General features: G+C 46.2%; 1 protein-coding gene across 1 annotated transcript in view; it reads right to left on the bottom strand.

Annotated features, from left to right (window-relative positions):
* Positions 1-23,958, bottom strand: part of LOC149865138 (vasoactive intestinal polypeptide receptor-like) — a 178,003-nt gene that overhangs the window by 9,835 nt on the left and 144,210 nt on the right. The window contains exons 7-12 of the mRNA XM_090047844.1: positions 16,445-16,598; positions 13,699-13,759; positions 10,094-10,163; positions 6,820-6,911; positions 2,683-2,812; positions 687-728 (exon numbers count right to left, since the gene is read on the bottom strand). Of these exons, the coding sequence (XP_089903970.1) occupies positions 687-728; positions 2,683-2,812; positions 6,820-6,911; positions 10,094-10,163; positions 13,699-13,759; positions 16,445-16,598 (549 nt within the window). The remainder of the gene's footprint in view (positions 1-686; positions 729-2,682; positions 2,813-6,819; positions 6,912-10,093; positions 10,164-13,698; positions 13,760-16,444; positions 16,599-23,958) is intronic.

Raw genomic sequence — 23,958 nt, 5'->3', positions numbered from 1 at the left:
GAGAGTGAAAAGTATCTTAGAATTACTAAAAGCAGCATTAAAGATGGCGCAGGAGTAAATCTAAGCTAATCACCTGACCTGATGGGAGAGATGAAATGCAAATCCAGATCTAAGTTTCACACTTGCTCCCTTCCCGTCACTGCTGGGTTTATTGTTCAAGTTGGTAATGGCCACAAGTTTTTACCAACTCTGATCATCAGACTCAGCAGCTTTGTGAAATTACTTTGCGGAGTCTCAGTCCAGATGGTGGTGGGCCGGTACTCAGGGCTACATGACTATCTAGTCTCCAAGCTGGCAGCGGTTCTAATCCTGCTGCCTTGAAGTCAAGGCCAAAAGTTCCAGTGGTTTTAGGTGAAGAGGCAAGGGATTGGAAACTAAAATACAGCCTCACCGCACTTCAGGTCAGAGTTGAGGGATCTTGGCAGGATGACATGGGGAAACCCCCTAATGCTGATTGCTCTGTGGATAAATGAAGAGCTGGGTGCTACATACACTAAAATCAACATGCAAAACCCCATGTCTTTGTTGAGCAGAGCAGGGAAACCAAGACAGAGAAATGGGCTGGTTGCTTTCCTCTGACATGTGATTCATCTGGACCCATTCCTCGACCTGCTGAGGTCAGGGATGGAGCACATCTCAGAGTGCCCTCCTTACGCACCCATTTCTTCATTACAAGCTGCTCTTACCTCACCATTGAGGAAGCAGTAGAGGACAGCCACCACAAAGCCCTGAGAGAGAGGCGAGAAAGAACAGGTGTTAAAACCTCGAGGTCACACTGAACTTTATTAAAACACAGCTTGGATGAGAAGCTTTCGACAGGGGCGCTCCTTCCCTGAGCAGGGTGCCGGATGTGGTGCTTTTCTAGGACTCTACCTGCAGCCATGACTCTGGATGTAGGACACATTGCCAAGAAATGTCTAAGCCCCCTCCAGTGCAAACTGGGGAGGCAAAGATGTGTCAGGCAGCAGTGCCATGAAACATGGTTCTGTGAACACAGCCCCTTAAATAAAAAGCATCAGAGGGGGCCTGTGCAGTGGCTGGGTCTGTGCAGTTGTTTGGCTAATGAGTGCAGGGTCAGGCTGATTGACTCTCACTCATCCGTGCTAATTAGCCCACCCAAAGTGCTATACAATGTGGCTGCACTACTTTTGATTTAGGAGGAACTGCACAGCGTCTGAGGATGCTACAGTCTGGCACGCCAAATTTGCCAGGCGGACAGCTTAGCACACCCTGCTACCAACCCAGTTTGTGATCCTTGTTGGAATCGCAGCGAAGGCTGCATCCCTTAAAGCAGCTATACGTGGTCTCTTGGCTTGCGATGCCAGCCCTGTTTCTACTCTGCCTGTTTCTGACTACAAAAACTGCTGTGCCTTTACCGTGCTTACTGGATGCAGTGCCTAAGTTTGGGGCAGACTTTTGCCTTTTGTGGCTACAACATGGGGCTTAAAATGGTTTATTACATCCAGTTGATGATCCTGTGACTTCTTTTAGGGTAACATCTTATTGTCCATTATCTCAGCTTTTAACTATATGAACATAGTCATTCTCTGCTACTTATAGTTGTGATCACACTGGAAACAGAAACCTATTAAACTAGCTATTGCATAAAGAACAAATGTCTGCTTTATGCAGTAGCTCTGACCTGTCCCATTCACTTCTAGAAAGAGTTAATTTAGCTCTCAAAGAATAATTAATTTAATGTTGGCTTTAACCATTTCACTGCTGATCAAAGTTTATCAATCATGTAGCGCAGTGGTTTTCAACCTTTTTTTCCCATTTGCAGACCCCTAAAAAATGTTAAATGGTGCTGTGGACCCCTTTGGAAATTTTGAATGGCGGTGCAGGCCCCTTTGAATTGTAAGTGTGGGTATTCACATATTTTTGATTGATTATAGTAATCTTTTGTGGACCCCTTAGACATTGTCTGTGACCCTGGGGACTGCAGACCACAGGCTGAAAACCCACTGACCTAGTGTGTGATAAAACATGGATTCTTTTATTAAGTCTGAAGAACGTAAACTGTTTGAGACAGGTATGAACAGATACAATGGGAGGAAGGGCATGGATAAGCGCTAATCATCATGCAGAATCCGTGTCTTTGTTAACAGTGGAAGGCCAGTGTTGATCAAAGTGAAGCAAAGTGTGTATTTGAGTATACAGGTATCTCATGGTCAAAATCCACCAGGTAAAAGTCTCACTGATGTCAATAGAAATTCTGCCTCCCACCCCAAGCCATTTGGCCTGAGTGGGAGCTAAATAAAGACCACAAGACTTGGCTTATAATTGCTAAAACAGACTGGGATTTCCAGAGGTGAAAGGCAGTAGAAGAGTCGAAAACACCAGCCCAATCATGCCTTTCCCTGAAATCAACAGTAATATCCCCACAGACCTCAATGAGAGCAGCACTGGGCCTAAGGAAGTGAAACCCAATGAAACCAAGTGAAACTCTCTGCTTATTCCTGTGTTCATTTGAACTGTGTGTTTCTGCTAACAGTTTAGATCTCATGCATTGATAGGATGGTTTGGATAGGGATGATCTTGCATCAAACTGGGGGCCGGACAAGATGACCTCTGGAGGTCCCTTCCAGCCCTGTTTCTCTATGAGTCTCTACCATTCTCCAGCCCATGACAGACCCGACTGGTTCTTCCCTGGCCTCGGGCTATTCGCGGGGGGCAGCTTACCTGGAAGGAACCAAGAACAAGCTCAAAGGTGACCTTTATTTCGACTTTGTAGGTGTCTGGGAAGAAGGCAAAGACGATATAGTGGATGCCGAAAAGTGGGATCAACAGCAGGGTGGATTTGGCGAGTCTCCTGTTAGAAAGAGAAACACGAGCCATAAAGGGAAGGGAGACAGCAGGAACAGGATAAGGCAGTCCTAAAGCTGGAGTACTTTGTCTTTATGCGACAAGGAGGGTGGATGGGTCTTTTAGGAGAAGCTCAGTGTTATGAAATTAAATTCAGCCTGTGCGATGGGTGGCATTTCAAACCTCTGACAGTGTAGGCATTTGGTAATATTACAGGAAAGGAATGGAAGCCCAGATCCTCAAAGGTATTTTGGTGTCTACCTCCCACCAAAATCCTTAAATACCTTTGGGGATTTGGACCTGCCTGCATAATAAATGTACATGCCCACAGCTGGGGAAAACCCAGCATTGCTGCACCGACTTCCACAGAGCCCCGCCAGTTCACACGAGCTGCAGACCTGGCTCATGCTGATTTCTATGGGCTTCCCCCTTGCTAATAACCATTGTTGCAACGTGCATGCCATTAATTGAGTCTCAGCAATAAATTAGCTGTCTTTGCCCTCCGCCTGCAGAAGGCTGGTAGTTTCAAAGGCAGAGGTGATATAATAAAACATGACACGATTATGCCTGTTGACTCTAGGGGAGGTCTTTTCCTCCTTCCCGCCTGAGATCATTTTTCCTCTCTACAAGCTGAGTGTAATCCATTCTTGTCTTCAATTGCTTGGGATTTCTGCAAATTATAGGCTCTGAAGAAGAAATGGTATGTTTAGCCCGGCATAATAACAGGCTGTGGAGCAGCGAGTGTTTCCAAAAGGAGAGGATGAGCAGCATTAGAGTGTAATGGCACCAAACAGGATAATCAGAGCCCTAATTAAGAGCAGGTGATAATTTCGCACACCTAATTACTATAGGAAACCAACTAATGTCAAATGAAATATAAAAATTAAAACAGTTCAAGAGGCACTTGGCACCCGTGATCTCGAAGCAGTCCTGTCGCGCCTCCCAGCAACTAATGGAAGAAATGGAAGCCAAAGCCATCCCATCCTGAGCAATAGTTCTTCTACCTGCAACCCCCTCATCGACAACATCTCAGTCATCCCTCTGCTTTCAACACCCACTTTTTCATGATTAATAGGAATTAAAAGGATTACATGGGAGGGCTAATGGTCCAACATTATTCAGACAAGACCCTGGTACGTACCCCTTTGGGTCAAATGCTGTCTGCCAACACAATTTCCCGGCTTTCACAGTGCCTGGTGCAAAGTGAAGACTCACATTGGCTTCCCCAGACTTTATCTTAGGCCCCTAAAAACCAGCTAAAGTCAGCACCTAGGTGAAAAGTAGCTGGTGGTGACAGATTTAGGCAAGATTAATATCTGGAGGGGGAGAGGCGGGGAGATGCATTTCCAGGGACTTGCCTGAGTCAAGTTTAAGGTCCTATTCCTTACCTTCCAGGCGCTCCCTGGCCAGTCTCACCTAAAAGACCACCTAAAGCTTTCTCATGATCAATAATGCCTAGGCACAATGGATTTTGTTTTTTTTGTTTTTTACTGGAAGGGCAAAGCTAGTCTGTGCAGAGCTGTGTGGGGGGCTGAGATTGTGGTATGAACTGCTCCTGAACCTATACAGCAGCACAAACCTCCCTGCCTTCCCCACCAAATGACAGGTGCCCATCTTTAAGCTGATTTCTTTAAGACATACATGGGAAGAGATACATGAAAAAAGAATATGTACCAAAGACCTAGGTAGCAGACACACCCCTTCCCCTCTGAGCAGGGGATGAGACAAAATGAACATATATGACAGACTTTAAAGCACAGCTGGAAGGCACTTGAATAACTCCTATGGTGAAGGTGGTAAAGCAGAGTGCCAGTCAGATCCATTTAGCTCTGCTTGTTACAGAAAACAAAGCATTTGCTCCTCTGTTGCACCTTTGTTGCTGCTCTTCTTTTGCTGCTTGATGCTCTGTGATTTCAAAAGGCATTTTTAATGAAGAGCTCCTTTACAGTTTGCAATAATTTAATGCACAGCTCAGTGCCTGGAGTGTTAATGAGAGAGTCAGCGGTGCAGCTGGGTTTCCAGCCCTGGGCTGAAGTGGACCTGGCAAGAATTGAAAGATGCTGTCAATGTGTCAACCTCAATATCAGTGTTGGGAAGAGAAAGGGAATGACTGCCGAGACCCCAGTGCTCTTTAGAGTGAAAGCAGAGTCTTATTACAGCCCTGGCAGGAAGAATTCCTGCAAATCATGAAAAAATGGGGTTGGAATAGTTTTCTCAGGTCATCCAGTCTCCACCCCTGTGGTTGGCAACAGTACTGGAAATACCTGATTTTTAAAGAGATTTAAACAGAAATGATCAGGAGGTCAGCAGGAAGGGAGTGCCTGCCTGGAAGCAGCGGGGTGCTGCTTAGTCTTGCTCCTGAAGCAATAAACCCTGTCCCCTGGCTCTTGCTTTAGGGGATCGCCAAGGCACCACTTCAGCTAGGGTCATGAGCGTGGGGCCAGGGGTGTTCTCAGAGCATCCTTACTGCTGTATTTCTGGGGTGGACGTGTTAAACCTGCTGTAGCTCACACTGGTTTGCACACCTGTATGAGAGATGTTGGAGCGGACAGATGACAGCTATCCCAACAGGCACTATTACAGGTGGCAGGGGAGTCTGTCTGCGTTGGCCATAAGGCTTGCTCTGTGAGTAAAATGAGTGGAAAGCACTGATTAAACTAATGGAGCCTTTCTAGGCTGGGGGAAGAGCGGGGGTAGATATTGTAGAAGTCATACTGGTTTAAGAGGGGGTAGATATTGTAGAAGTAATACTGGTTTAAGAGGTACTCTCTCTAGGGGCCGACTGGCAAACAGTGTGGGGAAGCTTGTAGTAGTATCTCTTCTTCTGTATTTATTTCCTTGGGTAAAATCAGGACGTCCTGGTAGCTCTCACCTAAATTAACCCCGTGGGAAAATTAAAAAGCGCAGTACTGCCTCTTTCGTTACTAGGACCTAATGCTGTCTGGGGGTGTATATACGCACAAAGAACTCCCATGGGGATAAACAGGACCTGGTTGCCCCGTCAAGGACCCGCAATGGCCTTCTGGCCATGCTTTTAGTTCTAGGACATATTTCAATATGCTGATTTAATCTTAGCCCTTCAACGGGGCTGTCGTAATCTGAGGGTGAGACGTGCTATTTGACAATGAATACATTAAAGGGATGGAATAAGCAGGACACAGGCCAATAATGGACACGAGGCGGTGACGACAGAACTGGAAACAATGGACTTCAGTTGCAGGATGGAAAAATTAAGGTCAAAAGCCAGGATTTTCCACCAGAAATCTTACCTATGGGATTCCAGATAATAGAAAAGCTTAAGGACTCTTTTCACCGGGGCTTGTGGGTCACCTCCGTTGTTTTCTCTCGTTTCCAATATCACTGTTGTGCCTCAAGGTACAGAGCTGCCCAAAAACCTTTGGTTTTGGAGGCAGCAATGAGATCCTGATGAATTCCCCCTAAACTCTGGGTCTTTAGCCAAAATCTGTGATCTAGCAGTTACCAGACAAAACTGATCCTTGCCGTGCTGAGCATTTTGAGTCCAAGGCTGAAACCCAAAGACCTCCTGATAAATGAGGATTAAAACTATGTGGTTACATTTGGCTACCGTGAATGCATTTTTAGGGAGAAATTCCCCAGCATTATAAATTGGCAGTTTTGTGGATTCCACATCGACTCTGAAGGTCTGCAATAGTGAAAATTGGGCCCACTGATCCTAATTCCCAAGAAAGGGTAAGTCCTATGTTCCAGTGACTGGTGAATCTACAAGCCAAGTGCTGATTTATCTGAAGCATCACTATAATGCTCATTTCTTTATTAGAAGTAAGATTTGTGGCCCACCTAAGTGAAGTTGCAAAGATACTTTAGCATATCTTCTATCTTACTTGTCTCAGACAGCATTAATCGACCCAATTTGATTCTGATTCTAATCAGTCGAATTGGCCAGATAGGATGCATTTGGTCAAACAAGCAGACCAGCCCAACAGTCTCACCGGTGCTGTACGATGCACATGAAAAAAGGAGGCCGGGACTTACGAGTATTGGCTGGTTTCATTGCGTCCGACATCTGGGGAATGCAGCTTCTGGACAAGGATACGGATAATGCAAATGAAGAGGATGAAGTTCACCTAGCGTGGAGGGAAGAAAGGAAAGGGAAAAGGACTGTAAATTCCCACAATCCCTCTCTGCAGGGGAAAGAACCAGCTGTTAGAGGGGATTCCATTCACTGCAATGATTTGGTCAAGGAGCGAGCTGCTGTTAAAAAGCCATGAGCGGAGAACCCCACTGTGAGCACAGGGTTAAACCAAGACAGGATGGCAGCAATCTTGGGCCTGACATCAGCCTTCTTGGGACTTTGTGACATACATCCCAAGTATGATGATGTCAAACCCATAGAGCACAGCTCTGCACGACGTCCTGCTGCGCGGGGGGCGCCGTCGGCGGGGCAGGAAAGGAGCCTTTGGGTTAGCTGAGAGATGGTAGCTGGTGACAGAAGGCCCACTGCCGGGCATGTCCAAGGCTGAGGACAGTGCAGCGAGTCAGAAAGTATATGAAGCGGTGTCTGGTAGAAAGGTAACTGGGATTCTAATCTATACCACAGGGCATGCTTTCCTCACATACGTGCTGGCTAGCTTGGTCAACAGGCCATAAACCTGGTTGGTGGCCTGTCCTACAAGGCTAGACCAGGCTATTCCTTGGATATCAAAATAATAGTTAGGGCTTAGGCAGCGCCCTCCATCCAAGGACCTCATCTCCTTCGAGGTAGCCAAGCCACCTTAGCCCCATTCTTTAGATGGGGAAAACTAAGGCATAGAGCTGGAGGCGTAAGTTGCCCAATACCATATAGCAGGCATCAAGACCAGGCCTCAGCATGCCCTGACTTCCAGACTAGTGCCCTTTTCACTGAACCATGCTGCTACTTCTTGCCACCATTGAGGAGGTGAAACACAGTAGGGAAGACCTGCAAGGCTTGGAACAGTCTGAGTATAAGCCCCTCTTGCTTTAACCTAAATGAAAGTCCAATTGATTCTTCTTTTTATGGATTCAGAGATCCAAAGGGTAAAATGGACCACTGCAATATCTGGGCTGATCTCCTGCACAATGCAGGTCACTTGATTTTACATTCATCCCAATCTCTTGTGGATAAACTAGAGTCCTTATCTCCTAGCTAGACATCTACTCGGGCTTTAAAAGCTCTACGGGATGCAGAATTTACCATACCGCTCGGTTAAGCTGTTGCAGTAGCTAAGTGCCCTTCTCTCTCCATGCTGCTCATCACAATTTCTGTCCAAATTTATTTGCCTATAAAAATAATGACTTGCCTCAGACTGGGAGGAAAGGGAAAAATTATCAAGCGAGCATATACATCTACACATAGAAAGCCCACTCTAATCAGTGTGTGAGCATGTAGTAAGTGAATCTAAGATCTGAGTTACTTCCTAAGCTGCTTTGTGGCTTAAAACGCTGCCTGAGTCAATTTAGGAGGGCTGAGAATGAAGAAGAAAAGTTTGATGCGAGTGCAAAGTGCTTAGGTAGATGGATGGCGGTGACAGGATGGGTGACAACTTGTGACTGATTTTTGCAATGGGTACTGAATACAATCAGTATGAACAGATGGGGCTTGTTTGGTGCTGAGAAAAAACACTTGAAGGTTTTAAAAAAACCCCAAAATCTCACCCCCCTCCCATCCAGGGAAACAGGGTGTATTTCTTCTGATAAGATTGATATTGAGAAATGGAAAATCTCATTTGCAGTTTTTTTCTGTAATGTATTTTGATGGGTGTCAGGCTCAGGATTTCATTTCAGTGTAGCTAGATTAATAAAACAAGAAGGGATTATTAAAAGCAGGGGTGTTGATGCAGGTGGGGCTGCTTTGTGAACAGCATAATGATAAGTCTGTGGCACAATCAGAACTGATGCAGAAGACCGATCTCGTTTTGTACATCTCTTCATTTCTTTTGCTTTGCTTTGCCTTCCCTCCCCGAGTTCAGTTGTCCTGGGTTTGAGGAAAATCAAAGCAAAAATGGACTAAGTTCATTTGATTTTGTGAATCAGGTCCTGGCTCACAAAATATGAAGGCAAATGGAGAAACTGTATGGACTTCAATAGGGATCAAATGAATAGGGCTCTTCAGAAATGCCCTAGGGTTGCCTGGTTATCTTTAAATGCCATTGAAGGAGCTAGAAGTCAAGACTCCCAATGATTTCAATGGGAATTAAACTGAGGTCCTCAAGAAATGGCCCTTGAAACCCAAAGCAGGAATCTGATTTCCTCCTAGACTCTACTAGGTGATGCAAAATGCTAGCTCAAAGTGATCATTTTTGTTATCAAATCTTACAGGCATCTTCCATCAGAGAAGCTTTACAAACCTTAAGATGAGCCTGGGCTGAGGTCTGTATGTGAAACAAGAAAAAAAATGGTAAAGGGAAGCCCTGCGTCCAAGAGAAAATGAGAATGGTTATGGGAGAAATGTACAGAAGAGGTGAAAAATGAGGGGTCTGATAGAAAGCACAGAGGTGGGATCAGGGTCAATCTGTTGGGGCAGACAACCTGCTTCCAACATCTCTTCGTCATCATGTATTTTGAGAGGAAGCTTCTTCATTACAAGTAACAGGCTAATCACTGTGGGCCATGTGTGCATGCATCAATGATCCAGCTGTTAAGCAGACAGGCAGATTGCTCTACGTATTGCTGGGAATTAATTTGTTCTGAATAGCGCGTGTCCTTCTTTCTCAGAGTAGGGGTAACATGCATTGAATGGGCCACGATACCTCTTTCTCTGGGATTCAGTTCCACCAGTTTTGCCGTACAGCTTTCTCCCTCTGCTTTATTAAAGGATTTTGTTTTTACATTTCCATCCATCACTGTATGAGCTGGCTGCAATCCCTTTCATAGGACCATACAAATATAGGGGGGCCAAAAGGGTGCAGACTACATCTAATTCAGCCCCTTACAGGGTCTTGTCTGTCTAAAGCATCCCAGTCAAATATTTGTCTCACCTGCACTTCAAACCCTTCAGTGAAAGCCTTCCTCCTCTCAGATGGCCCACCTGCTGCAGGTCTGAGAAAGGTGCAACAAACCGTGGGAGAACAGGCTGCTAAGGAAAATTACTGTTTAACCCCCATTAGTCAGAGATTGGCTTATGGCCCAAAGGCAACTGACCCTCATCAGCGAGGCACCAGGTACAGGCTGCTGTCTAATCAGCCTTTTTTCTCCACTGTGTTTAGAGAGCGCCCATGTATGCATCCCCTGGGCAAAGAGATTTCAATAAAGAAAGCTTTGCAGCCAGCAGAGATTGCTGATACTTTACCAAAATAGAAAACAGAATAGGAGTTTTGATGATCCACCAGTATCCGGAGCTGACCATGTTCTCCCAACACCTGGAAGCAAACAAATGCAAATCAGCCCCAAAGAGCAGAGCCAGGACACGACGCGGTAATACAACAAATGCCTGCGATTTGTGAAGTTACCAGTTTAGCAGATGCAAAGCTTCCTGGATAGGATGTGTGTTCAGCAAAGTTAAGTATCAGCCCACAAAATCCTTGCTCAATGGAGTTGACGACAAAACTTCCCTTACCTTCAGCAGACCCAAGACTCATCCCTATGTCTTGTGACATAGGTTCTTGACAATGGCATTTAAAATTTTTTTTGTGTGGAAAAATTAGGATTTACAACACCTTTTCAGTACTTGAACAGAGGAAAATGCTGCCTTCCCTAGTTTTGAATAGCTGTTTGAGTTTGGCTAGGATTTCAGGGAAGAAAAATTTCAACATTTTGCCCTCACTTTTTTACAGCTCTGCTTTTTTTTAAAATAAGCACATTGTTTATACTAAGAGAGGACACGTCTATAGTAGAGAGCAGGGCTGTCCAAATCCTTTGGGTTGGTGAGCTGGATCTGGGCCTGGATGATACTCGTGGGATGCACAACCCACGTCTGGTGGCAGGACAAGTGATGATGGTGTTCGCTCCTGTATGCTGACCACACACCTACCACTGCTCCTGCCTCTGAAAGTGTCCCCAACAGGATTTTCGACGTGGAGATTAGGAGTTGGGATGACCAGCACTCATGGGGTTAAAACCATTACCACTTGCCCCACAACCGCTGAAAGGTGGCCTCAATGGGGAGCTATACCTGTAAACGCTAATTGCCAAGGGCATTAACCCCCCTGGGTGCTGGCTCCATCAGTCCATCATCTCCAGCAGTCATGAGGATTACCACTGCCGCCACTGCTTGCTTTGAATTTTTAGCCCCATGGTTGACCATGGTTGAACCACTTAGACAGCTCTGATACAGAGTATGCTTGGAAGAAAGCCACCTTGATTCTTGATTTCTAAGTCCATCTGCTCACCACTCTTGTATCTGGTAGCAATTAAATATTTACTGACGGATTCACGTTATTACATCTCTTTATAGGTTTATTTAGGGAAGCTTAACAAATGGGCATACCTGGCTGATTGAAGGGAGCTGCCTTATTTTCTCGCCAAATGTTTGCCACTGTAAGCAGAAGCCCTAAAATCCCAGAGTGGTTCATCAGATGCCCAACAGGCAGTTGCTGTTCTGCAAATCCCAACCAACCTGCCTCTCAAAGCTTAGGTGCGTGGATAGTAAAGCCAGAAAGGACTTTTATGATTGTGGTTGTGAGTCATCTGCTATTGTGCCTGGAAGGCTGAGGTTTTTATTCGATGCCCGAATGGTTACACTGGGCTTGCGAGGCACAGCTCTGAAACCTTGATTTGGCAGTAGGATCATTCTTGGTAATGACTTCACAGCTTCCCTAATGCAGAAGCCTGCAAAGACATACTCTACAAGCCACTCTACTAAAGATGCCAATAGAGGGATGATATTAATAGGAGCATCTAGGTTGGGTAATCAGGGTTGCCAAATAGGATCTAGATTTGTTAAGTTCCCAACAACCTTGGGCGCATTTGTAGTTGTTAATGATGCTTCGGGCAAAACACGAGTTCAGTTGAGCTTGTGTCTAATACTAAAAGCAAATCTCCTGGAGGGTCAAACTCACGTGAACTTCAACTGGAGACATTTTTAAACAGCTTTGAACTGACCCTGGAGAGGTCCCACAATTCTGACCCACTTTAGGAGAATGCACAGGACCAGGACAACTGCATAAAGGGCCTGTTATACAAATATAAAGAGTATGAACTGCTTAAAGGGCCTGTTATACAAATATAAGGAGTGTACTATTCCAACAAGGGGGGCATTGGCATAAGCTAGCCAGTGAACCGTGTTGTTCATACAGTTTAGGGCAAAATAGATTTTAAGGCCAAAGAAAGAAAAGAATGTGAATAGAGGATAATCATCATCAGCAGCATCACTTTTCCTCTTCCAAGTGCTTCAGAACTAATAGCTGATTAATATTCATAATGTCCATGTATGATAGGGACTCTTTATCATAGGCAGAAATGAGAGAGAAAGCTTAGGGGACCAGTTCAAGATCACCAGGGCACACAATGGCAGGCTAAAAGAGTGCCTGGCATCTAATTCTTTGAGGAGGCCAAGAAAGGGTCAAAGAGGATCGGCACAAAGCAGCGTAGACAACTCCCTCCCAAATGCATGGCTATGGACAAGCAGCAGTATCTGGAGCTTGTCCTTTCAGGGAACTTTGTGAGGTGTAAGATAGGATCTGGATTTATAGTGTGCTAATTGCCCACGTGGACACACACACATGCCATGTACACTATGTAGGCCCCCAGGAAGTTAGTGAGGAGTAGCTTGGACACCTCCTGGGTTAGATTCTCCTTCACATTTATGGGCCCAAGTGCAGTCCTTGTTTGCATCTTTGTGCTCTGCTCATTCTGTGCCTGTGCGGATGGGGAAATGCACAGCAAGGGTACTATGCACATTGCAGATCCATCCCCCACAGTGGCATCTTTGGTCAGGTGTAACCTTCAGTTAGCCTGCTGTGGATTCAGCCCAAGGATTGAATGGGAAGATAGCTGGCTCATGCTAACAGAGCTCCCCTGGGTATATTGGTAGGAAAGCAGAAGGACATGAGAAGGTACTCAAGGTGATGCCAGCTGTACAATGCACAAGACAGGAAGGGAGGAACAAACTCTCTGATACCAAAATAGCAGTAATAAGGATACTCACTTCCTAGAAGCCATCATTACTTGAATGAGCTTCAATGATTCAAGTACTTGAAGCTGAGGGGTTTCAAGTACTTGAAGTGGAAGGGCTGGGTTAGGAGACTAGAAAGCATTTCCTGCTCTCCTTCCATTTGGGATTAATGGCTCTAGTTTTCTGCAGAGTAAATGCCACACCCCAATAAACAAGTGTGACTGCTACTGGCTCTTACAGGAGTGCCACAACCCTTTTGTGGGAAAGAATTTGATCTAATGGGACAAATGCATCTAAAAATTAGCACTAGTAATGTCAATAAAGCTAGCAACCGTGTTGTGCCAGGAATATATTTGTCTAACACATTCATTAAGAACTTCCATTTTTGAAGCACCTTTTGAAGCATACAAGGCTGCCTAAACCTGTTAGGAGCATTAACTGAGTGTGGACTACTTCCCCAATACCCTGGAAGTTAGATTAATATTATTGGCTTTGTGACCAGAAGGAGAAAGTGAGCTACAGGGATGATGAGTGACTCTCCTAAGCTCATAGAGAAATCTGGGCAGCAGAGTCCTGCCCTCTTTTCAATCCTAGTCCTATGCTTGAAAAAAAAGATAATTCTTTTCCACATTTAAGCACGCATTGTTTAAATTGTGTCATTTTTTTAGCATGGTTATACTTTCATCGCTGCCCATAGATGCTAAAACAAGAGCTGTATTTTTTCCAAGACATTCCCCAATTCCTTCTTATTAAGAAGAGCTTGGGCTTGTCTGTTGAGAAGGATACATTTTCCTTCCACATGTCTGAAATAGGAAGAAGTGAAGGTGAACCCATAGGCTTACCTTTCGTCATTATAGTGAATCTGGGTGACAGTCCAAGCTGTGATGAACAACGTGGGGGCACCTGTCAGAAGAAGAGTAATATTAATGGCATGGCTGCTTCTTTCAACCCCTTTCAGGACCTATCTGCATCTTACAAGCATCTCTTATGCTATTGTGATGTTAATGCCTGATATAGCAATGGCGCCAGACTTCAATGCTCATCTGTTAGATCTTCAAACAAACGCCTGGGTGCTCTCTCTCTCAAGCTTTCACTCTTGTATATGGAAACAACAAAAAACTTCCTCATTGTCTCTTTCCAGATCCCTTCTTAAATCTCTCTTCATCTGTGATACCTCTAAGACCTTCAGCAATGGTTAGGCCATTATGCAACAATGGAGCATCAGACCATTGCCTGACAGGGTGAACATACTGTCTTCCTACCCCTGTCCATCTATCTATATGGACAGAGCCCTCCAGCCATATATTGCCTGTCTTACACGGCTTCTTTTGGGTAGGAACCCTCTTCTTGTTTAAAGCACTTAACACTATGGTCTATGTCTGGATGCTGCTTTAGTACAAAAGAGGGATAACAGTGGCAACAATTCTGGAAGCATACGCCAGGACGTCACTACTCATTTGAGCATCCTTCCAGACCCAGGTGTCTCTGCCTCCTTCATTTTATATTTTTGCTTCCTGATACATAATAAGATGAATGTTGGAAGCTAGTTCAAGTATCTCAACTGGCTAACATGCTGGTGTTAGTACTTTAGCAGGGTTATGGATGTATCAGTTAAAGTTACATGTTTAACAGAGGTATTAGCATTGCCTATAAAACACTATTAGAACAGAGCGATGAAACACGTAGAAACCAATGCCCCTACTCGTACCCGACATAGAACCGAATTGCTGGATCGAGCCTATCTGAGTTTTTTTTACTTGCCCAAGCAATCTATAGATCTATTCTATCAGGCGTGTGTGTGTATGTGTGTGTGTGTGTGTGTTATTCACATGAATAAGGGCCGAAGATATATATCTGTATCTATCTATCTATCTATTATTCACATGAATAAGGGCCAAAGGACTATTCCCTAAATGTAACATAAGGACTGATGAAAACTGCTCATTCTTCCAATTCTATTATTAAAGCCCATCTTTGAGGTTGTTGTTATTCAAAACAAGACCTCTAACATCTTCTCCCTCCCACAGCATTCAGATAAAAGCAATATTAGGTCCAACGGATCATTCAGAAAGCATCTAATTGGACTGATTCAGTCTGAAACCAGGTTTGTTCACATCGTGCCTTGCCTCCTTACAATACAAAAAAGGGTCCCTATTCCACACTGTGAATAGGAGTGCAACTCGCATTGGTTTTGATAGAAATTACAATTAAGGTAAGTAATTAATCCCCTGCTGGTACAGGATTGTTCCCTCCAGTACATACTTCTGTATGGGACACAATGGTATTCTGCACTTTTCCCAGCAAGACTTTTCCCCAGCCTAATTATTACCCCAACCCAGCTATTGAAAACAGAAGCCAATTTTACTCTCTGACATATATGCCCTGGAGCCAGCAGTTTTGAAGGGGAAAGAAGTACCCTGCTTTTTCTATAAGAGAAAGGAGAAAAATGACTTCTGGCAGAATTCATCTACATAAATTAGCATTTCATCCCAGTGCTGTTCGGTACAATACTTTATGTTGTGTTCTTTGGGGTTTGTATGCGTTTAGAAATGACATGCAATGCAGCATATGAATGGATGTATAAAAGGATAGAAGAAAAATTGTAGAGTGTTTTAGATGAGGGAAAATGATCATCTGGAGGAAAGAGGCAGTGGACTCTGATTGGACAAGAGCAAGAAATCTGCTGGAGAGGTCTAGGTTTTTTTCTTTCTGGGTTCTCCACCTACAGTACTGATCCTTCATGGAGCTGACTTTTTAGCACTACCTCTGAGAGCTGCAGAAATGCTAGAGCCCTTTAAAAAAAAATCTAGACTTGATCTGGCAACTGCGGATGGAAGCACAACCTGGCCATACAGACTTCCCTGGGCTGCCTATCTGACTGCCTTGTATCCAAGTGGATTCATGCCAGATGGGTCAGGGCTGTTTCACCAAGAAGAGCTCTGAGCCCTCTATAGGCAGCATAGCCCCTATAAAAGTCTGCAGGGGTGGTTGTACCTTCAGGCTCTAGTTTTGGCTGACTTCATTTCACTATGCAGACAGCCATTTATTCTGGTTTCTGCAATGAGGTGTGTTACTGGCTTTTTATTTCCAAGTTTTCTTGAGTGCAGGTGCTGGAAGGACAAAACACTTTTACAGGTGACCACTCATCCCTAGACCAGGTGGTTTACATTTGAAATCCATAAGCCCAAGGAGAAGATACGGTTGCAGCCAACCATTTATAATTGATTCTAAAAAACCCCTAGATATTGTCACCAGTGGCCCTCATGCCACTAATACACCAGCAGAAGGGTCACATACAAACAACTCCTCTGTCCTCTTCAATGCTACACATTGGCTGCATCTACATGTTCATTAATGCACTTTTGCTAATGCGCATTAAATTTAGTACTTCCATTGTAAGGTACCAGAAAAAGGTGCATTAGCTTATTTCAGTGCGCGTTAGTGAAAGTGCACATTTTTTGGGATGAGTTAATGCACATTAAAATAGGCTAGTGCACATTAAAGTGCACTTGTAGACATGCCAACTGAGATGCCTCTGGGTCACCCTGAGTCTGTGCTCCTATCATTCACTGTCAAGGAGATGCATACCCCAGCCAATCAGGATGTACCACCAAAAGTACTTCCTCTCTGAAAAGAAGGAGATGACCAGGAGGGTATGCAGGTACAAGCTTTCCACCAGCAGCCAGAAGAAGTTGGCCATGATGCAGTACTGAAAGAAAACCACGGCGGCCTTGCAGCCAATCTGAAAGAGAAGACATGAATAGCAGTGAGCTGAAGGAGTGGGTTTCAGTTATAAGAGCAAATACACTGATTTCCTGTTAATGCTCACCTTGTAACAAGCCCTGTACCTGTATTCCTCAGGGCCTACCCTGTCCACTTGATTGCACAGCCATGCTATGTCAGAAAAAAGAATGGGACTTCTCTCCTCATATTTGTACCCCAAGAGGCCAGGCTGGTAGATTTGGGCACTTTTACCCATTACTCCCCACCCTGGAGCAGATCACTGAGGAGTGGGCTCTTGCTTTTCTCACAACACCTTTGCTCACAACCCTGAACCGCATGGGGAGGGAAGTAGAGTTTTTGCTTCTGTGGACCAGAATGAGCTATATGAGCTCATGAAGCAAAGAGAGGGTGAGGGCTACTCCATTCACAGTCTAAAGTCAGCTCTAAGAAAATGAACCTGGAAGACTATGCCCAGTTTTGGGCCCCTACCACCCAGTGGATGTGCCAGAAAGGAGAGGTTTGGCTATGTGGGGTAAAAACAGCTAGGAGGATGGAAAGTCTGCACTAGGTGAAATAGGAACAAGATGATGATTCTCCCTTTTAGAAAAGAGATGAGTAAGAAGGGCTGTGATAGACGTTTCTAAAATAATGAATGATATAAAGGGGAGAGCTATGGCGAATAGAGGCTTTATCGATGGCTTTGCTAAATAGTGGCTTTACCCCATCACAACACTCAACAAGGAGATGCTCAATCAAACTGAAAAGCATGAAATCGGACACTGAAAAGGGGACTATTATTTCCGCACACAATGGACAAATAGCCAGAGTAACTCATGGTCATTTGATTTCACTGAGGCAAAGAAATTAGGTGTTTTTTGGGCAATGAGAACAGCTATTTGAGACAGGGAAAAGAAATATATGAGATATTTACACCCCTATTCAGAGAGCAGGTCATCTAGTAACAGTCTGGGATCAGGAAATAATTGCCCGAAGAGGCAGGTCTGTTGCCACTTACTCTGAAGCACCAAGTACTGGTGACTGTTGGAATGGACATACCCAACTACATCAAGCATTGGCCTGTTGTGACTAGATACTATCCAAAGTGTTCAGTGGAGTCTAGTGAGGTTGAACTTGCAAGGATCTGGTCTTTGGTCTTCTTCCTCCCTCCTTTTCAAGCAAGAGCTATAACTGGGCTGTTTTCCTTTCACTAGATACAGTGCAATCAAGTAAAATCAATACACGTGTGGAGATCAAAGTTGTCCTTGCTGATCCCTACTCGTTAACTCAAGCCCCCTAAAATCCACCCCTGCATCACATGCGGGATCCTTCTGCACTCCTGAAAAACACAGTTTGTATGCATGCTGGCTCTCCCCCTCTCCTGGGAGCCAGATGGCATGAGCAGTATCTTGCTGCAGGGCAGCACAGAGGTAAGCAGGCAAGTGACAGTGCAGCTAATTCCTGGGGATGGGAAGACAATGTGGAGCTGAGCTGACAAGGCACCACAGACGGCAACCGAATCCCTGGTCAGATCTTGAACAGCTGTTCCCTTCTCTGCACTATCGCAGCACACCTGGCCAGTTGGCACCCTGCTGGTGCACATGCTGCAGCTGAAACAAAGGCCTGAGCCCTACCTCCGAGTAGTAAGTAGGGAATATGGGATAGTGAACGAAGAAGGATTTGACCCTAGTCCGGCAGCTGAAATATAGGCAGCACCCTGGGGGCTCCAGGTAAAGCAGGGATGTATTTTGATGCTGGCTAGCCCCAGCACATGGCACCAAAACCCACTCTGTTTCTTGTGCTTTGACCTCAGTGCATCCTCTTGGCAGACCACTGCTTTAATCTGTGCCCCATGCCTGAGCTTTCTTCTCTTGGAGCATGTAAGCAGTAATATCAGGTGCCGAACACAACGAGAAACTGGACTGGCTTGAAGAGGGCATGCAGGGTAGTTTGAAGAGAGGGCCGTACAGTGACGTTGCTAATACGCCACACTTTAGTACTTCCAAAAGTACTTTGGAAGCACTAAAGCACGGCGCAGTAAGTGCCTGTATTGTGCTGTGCATGTGGCGGATGGTTAGATTTTACCATGATGTTGCTGTAGTGGCATGCTATAATGGGGGAGCGTGCTGCTATGGTGACAGAGCTGCCAATCACGTGCAGACCCACGATTGCTACGTTGCTGTAGCATGCCATATGGCGACATAGCGTGTCACTACGTCACCATAGGATGATGTGTAGACACACCCTTTATGGCCAACGGGGACACTCACATTGCCAACGGAGGGGGAATTTCAGCAGATGTACACATCCCAGATCCAGCGTGGGGGTCCCTGTGGGCTATATAAGTCTGCCTGGCTCCCCAAGACCCACCTGAGCACCCAGCAAATGGAGAAGCCCATGTCACCGCTCGCTCCGGCATGTCTACACGTGCTGCTATCGTACCTCTGACTCCTCTGTAGATCTCCTGGAAGTGTTTTTGCCTCTGGAGGGAATCTCTAAGATCTTAATGGTTAGCTCTGCTCCCACAAACTCTTCTCCTCCCAGTTGTGTGAAGCCTGGGGTCCTTCTTGTGGGGATCTGCTAACGAGTCATCTGCACCCTCTTGGCATTGGCCTGGATACTTTTGTGATAGGTGTGAGCCTGAATCCAACCAGGGGACTAGTCGCTCTTTTGGGAGTTTGATCTCTCAATCTGACAGCAGCCTCTAAAATGCTGCAGTGATGTTTAGGGCATGCTGTACCATTCAAAGACCAGGAAGGGAGTGTCTTGCTGTTTTTAGAAGTCTCTGGATGTGGCCTGCAGAGGTGGGATCAATCACAGAGCTCTGCCCAGATGACTGCTGTGGGAGTGCTCTTCCTTCACTACATCACGAGAAAAGGACCAAGACAGGGCTCACCCAGGTACTCCATCTGGCCATGGGACTAGAAAGGGAGTAGGGATTGCCCAACGTCCCAGTGGCTCCAGAGCTGAAAGAAGGTCCTGTCCTCACAGCCCTGACTGGCAGGGAGACAAGCAGAGCAACTAGGCAGAGGTATGGCAGGAGGTCCCTCAGGAGGTAGTATGGGAGCATGCAATGCAAGCATGCAATGGGTAGAGTATGAGGTCTGAGCTGGGGAAAAGCCTACCCAATGCATTTGATCCCATGGGTTTGCATTGCATGATCTGTAAAAATTAGCCAGAGTGAAAGGGGAGATGCTTACAGTCCATGCCTGAGCTTGCATGGGGGTTAAACAGGATGTGGTGAGCAGCTGTTTTCTTTCAGAAAGGGGCCAGCCAAAAGCTGTACCAGAAATGTCTCACACCAAGCAGCCTACACTGAACAGGGGAGTAGCTGTGGTGACGGATACAGATGACAGTGTGACAGGAAGGGGGGGAAGTGACTTCTGAATGAATTCCTGCCAGCTGAAGATAATAGAAAAGGTCTACCTTTACAGAAGAAAGGACTTCCCCCCCACACTGCCTTGGAGATGAGGCCTCGAGAAGAGGGAAGAGAACGGTGATTTCTTTGGAAACTGGCTTGCTTTGATCTGCATAGGAATGAGAGCACAGTTCAAAGACCTCCCCAACTACCCTGGCTTCCTTCCTCCACTGTTTTGGACTTGATGTTCTGCCTAGGGGCAGTCTGCCTGGACTTCCAAACGGAGCGTGGGTGCCTCATCTCCCTTTCCTATTGATCAGCTCTCTTCCACCCCCAGAGCAGCTGTTTTAGCTCTGGACAGTACAAGCACTGTTTGCATAAGGTACTGAGCGGCTGGTAGGAATTGCACCATAGCCTGCTGGCAGAAGCATGTTCTTCAGTTTAATTGCAAACCCCACAGTGAGTTACAGGTAGAAGGTGAACGCAGTTCAGGGCGGTGTGTAGAAAAGGATTTCCTACAGGACAAGTGAGGGACAGCTCGCATTTCCTATCCACCCACACCACTGAAACTCTCATCGAGGCTCCCACCACCTCGTCTTGATTGCTGCAACATCCTTTTCTCACCCTTTAACATACTTTCTTCATAACATTGTAATTAGGTGAGGCACGTCCACTTCCCTGTGGAAGAGAAGGAAATAAAGTTTGGGTGTATCCCAGCTTCAAAACTTCTAAACTGGCACTAGAAATGACAAGAACTTCTACTCAGGGGCTGGAACTGATGAGGATTGAGGTCTCTATACTCTCTTTTTAATGAGCTGATAAATACCCACCGGAGGATACTTCTTAGCAATGGTACCAGAGATGGTAGGTCCATTTTGCCTGAGGCTGTGAAATCCTTGGGTTTGATTCTTTTCAGTGCCTTGCACCATAGGTAGATCTTCACACCCCAGCAAGGTGCTGTCATTTTGGTTAGGGAGCATTTTGATTAGGTGTAAACTGCTCTACAAGGCAACACAGAATCAGGCATCCAATCTTCAAGGCAGTGCTCTTGCTTTGCTTGCAGCATCCAATACACTCTGGGTGTGGATGCATGAAGGCATGGAGTGCTTTCAAGAGAGGGACTGCTTCAAAAGGGCAGCAGCTGATCTACTCTAATTGTTCTATGTCGGGGAGTTGAGAACAATTCAGATGCAGCAAACCTGCTCTAACTTCAGCACTCCTTCCCCCAGGGTTAAAGTGGGAGTGGGCTTCGGTTGTGAGTCCACACCCTCTCAGACACAGGTGCCCTTGAGGACATGCAAACTGGCAAAAAGAAGGGCCTTTAAGGAAAGCGACTGTACAGAAAAGTCATTGGTCTGTGTTGAAAGGAAAGGGGATTTTTCGTGCGCTCGTGGAGCTGAATACTTGAAGCAATGCTGGCCATGAGAAGGGCAGGATGAATACGCTTCAGAAAAGGTGGGGAGGGGACTCAAAAGAGGGACAAAGAGATAGATCCACCACTGTTGTGACTTCTCATTTCTGTCGCTGGAGATATGGCACATTACTTTAGGTACGGGTTGGCACTGGCAGCAAACCGATGGCCAAACTTACACCTGGTGTAAGCAGGAGCCATTCTGAGTGGGCTCAGCTGGAATGTAGTACAGGGCATTTAAGCACTGGTCACCTGAGTGAAACACATGCCCGGTCTATCAGATGGCAGTAAAAGTGCATTTGAGACAACACCATGGGAGGGCATTTTAGAAGGAGGCAGGTGAAGGGGCGTGCAGAAGAGATGAGGAAACACTACCAAGCTAGTCCAGACCAGCAAGGGGCACTATTAGTCTTTCCCAAGTCAGGCGGATGAATGGATCGCCTCACCCTCCCACCCCCATGCCCTACAGTTGCTTTTTTAAACTGGATTTTATTTAAAAGCTTTATTCTTGAGATTTGACAGCTGATCCTCTTGCCTGGCTATCCCTGAAAAATGAGGCCTGGCAACAGGCAAAGCAAGCCTGGGGGTTGCTGTAACGGAGCTCTCCAGAAGTAGGCAAACAGTTAACCTGCTCTTTTTTTTCCGGCATGACTGCAAATGCAAGCTAGTTTGCAGAGTGCTGCCAGAAGCAATCAGGTAAGTATGGTGAGGGGTGGGGAAGAGGGGTGGGGAGAAGAAATGCTGCCTTTCTCTGAATCTAGGGGCTGACTCAGCAGACACTTGCCATTCTGTAATTACAGATGCTGAACAAAGGAGGGTCATTAGGGAGGAGCTGATGCCCTTTTCCTCTGAAATTTCAGAGTTCCTGCAGGGCAGGTCTCTGCTGCAAAGCTGCCCCCCAAAAGTGAACTGAGGCCAGGTGGAAGAGTGGTGTGATTCACACCTTTTCTCAGACCACACTGCCTTTCACCTGACAAGCCATCCTGTGGGACAAGCTAAGTGCCATCGATGCTGCCAGCTTCTGGAACAAACCTGATCAGTCAGCAAAGCTGTGATGGACAATTCAGGTGCAAAGCTCCAGAGGGAAAGAAAAAAGATTAAAAGGCGGATTTAGTTGACAAACCGCTAGGAAATGGGAAGAAAAGACATCCTTGCCAGTGGGTACTGTAATTAATTCTTAATGAATGCTGCTAGTATACACCAGGGAGTGCAGAGAAGAAGTGGTAGACCTGGGCTGAAATTTCATGCATTTGTTTTTCCATTTTAAGTATTTTGTTTGGATCTAGTTCTGTTTAAAGGTACAGCAAACAAGCCACCTATCCTCAGGTCTCTGCTGTACTGCATCTTATACAAATTCTTGAGTTGCTTTAATGTAGCAGGGACACATTTAGGGTTTTACTGACACTGTTTTATTGTCACCCCTAACCATTTGGGGGATCCCCATGGCCCCCCACTGCCCCGCACTGTGTGGGGGGGGCTCTGCCATGAGTGCCCAGTGGCCCCAATTGCCACTTCTGCAGCTGGTGACTGTGGGTTTTTTTTTTTTTTTTAAAGTGCCAGGAGGCTGGGGCCAGGTGGGGGATGGGGCTGGGCAAGGAAGCCATGGGGGCTTCTCCTAGGGCTCCCCTGCCTGTGCCTGCTTCTGCCCTCGCAGGGGGAGCCACAGGGGCTATGCCGTGCTGCTTCTTGCCCAGCCGGCGTGGGAGGTGCGCGATGCAGGTGTGGCTTGCTCCAGGTGGCATCAGGGCATAGCCCCCACTTCCAGCACTGCTGCGGTCACATCAGTGCTGGGAGTGGGGGCTCTGCCTTGTTGCCACTTGTCAGCCAGTGCAGGGGGCGCAGGATGTGGGCACGGCAGTGCTGGAAGCGGGGACTCTGCCCTGTTGCTGCTTGCTTCTTTCTGCCTAGAAAGAGCTGCGTCTGCATCCTGCCTCCCCCACCCTGGCTGGGCAAATGGTGGCCCAGCACTGTTGCGCCCACATCCTGCACCCCCCCACCCCAGGTAACGTGCCCCTTGCCCTGGCTAGGCAGCTTGTTCCAGTCCCAGCCCCAATCCCTCCCCTCCCCCAACCCCAGCAGACTTACCAGCAGGAGGCAGCTGTCAGCTGCTGGTTTAGTCCATGGCCAAATCTCTGAATCGACTGAATCTTTTCCAAATCGATTCCGATGCTTTTACTTGGTCTCCTGATTCGATTTGGATTCAGAGATTCAGTCCCCGACTAGGGCCAAATCTCCTCCAAATCGAATCAGCTACTGAAGCTTCGCACAGCCCTACAGAGGATGTCTCTGAAGCGGGGCTGGGTACAGGGCATGGGCTGCGTGGGTCTCTGTTACCAGGATTTTGAGAGTGAAGTTACACATTATACTTAGATCATACTAAGAATGCTTAAAATGTGAGCATCAGCACATTAAAGCTCATTAACTCATGCTACATGCCCTCTGAGCATCTCAAAGCTCGCTATTTCAGGCAAGGGTTAACTTTGGGCTGTGCCACCCAGCTCTTGTTAAGGTAACTTCAGTCTGCTCCACAGAGATAAATGTTGCTATCTGCAGCCCTTCAGCATTCCTGGCTGCACTTCTCCCAGCACCCCTGACACCCAGAGCAGAATACAG

This window comes from Crocodylus siamensis, chromosome 5, assembly GCF_052110815.1.
Source record: "Crocodylus siamensis isolate JL-2025a chromosome 5, ASM5211081v1, whole genome shotgun sequence".
In the NCBI taxonomy this organism is placed as follows: Eukaryota; Metazoa; Chordata; order Crocodylia; family Crocodylidae; genus Crocodylus; species Crocodylus siamensis.
The sequence above is the reverse complement of the archived record's forward strand: the minus strand, read 5'-3'. Positions and strand labels throughout refer to the sequence as shown.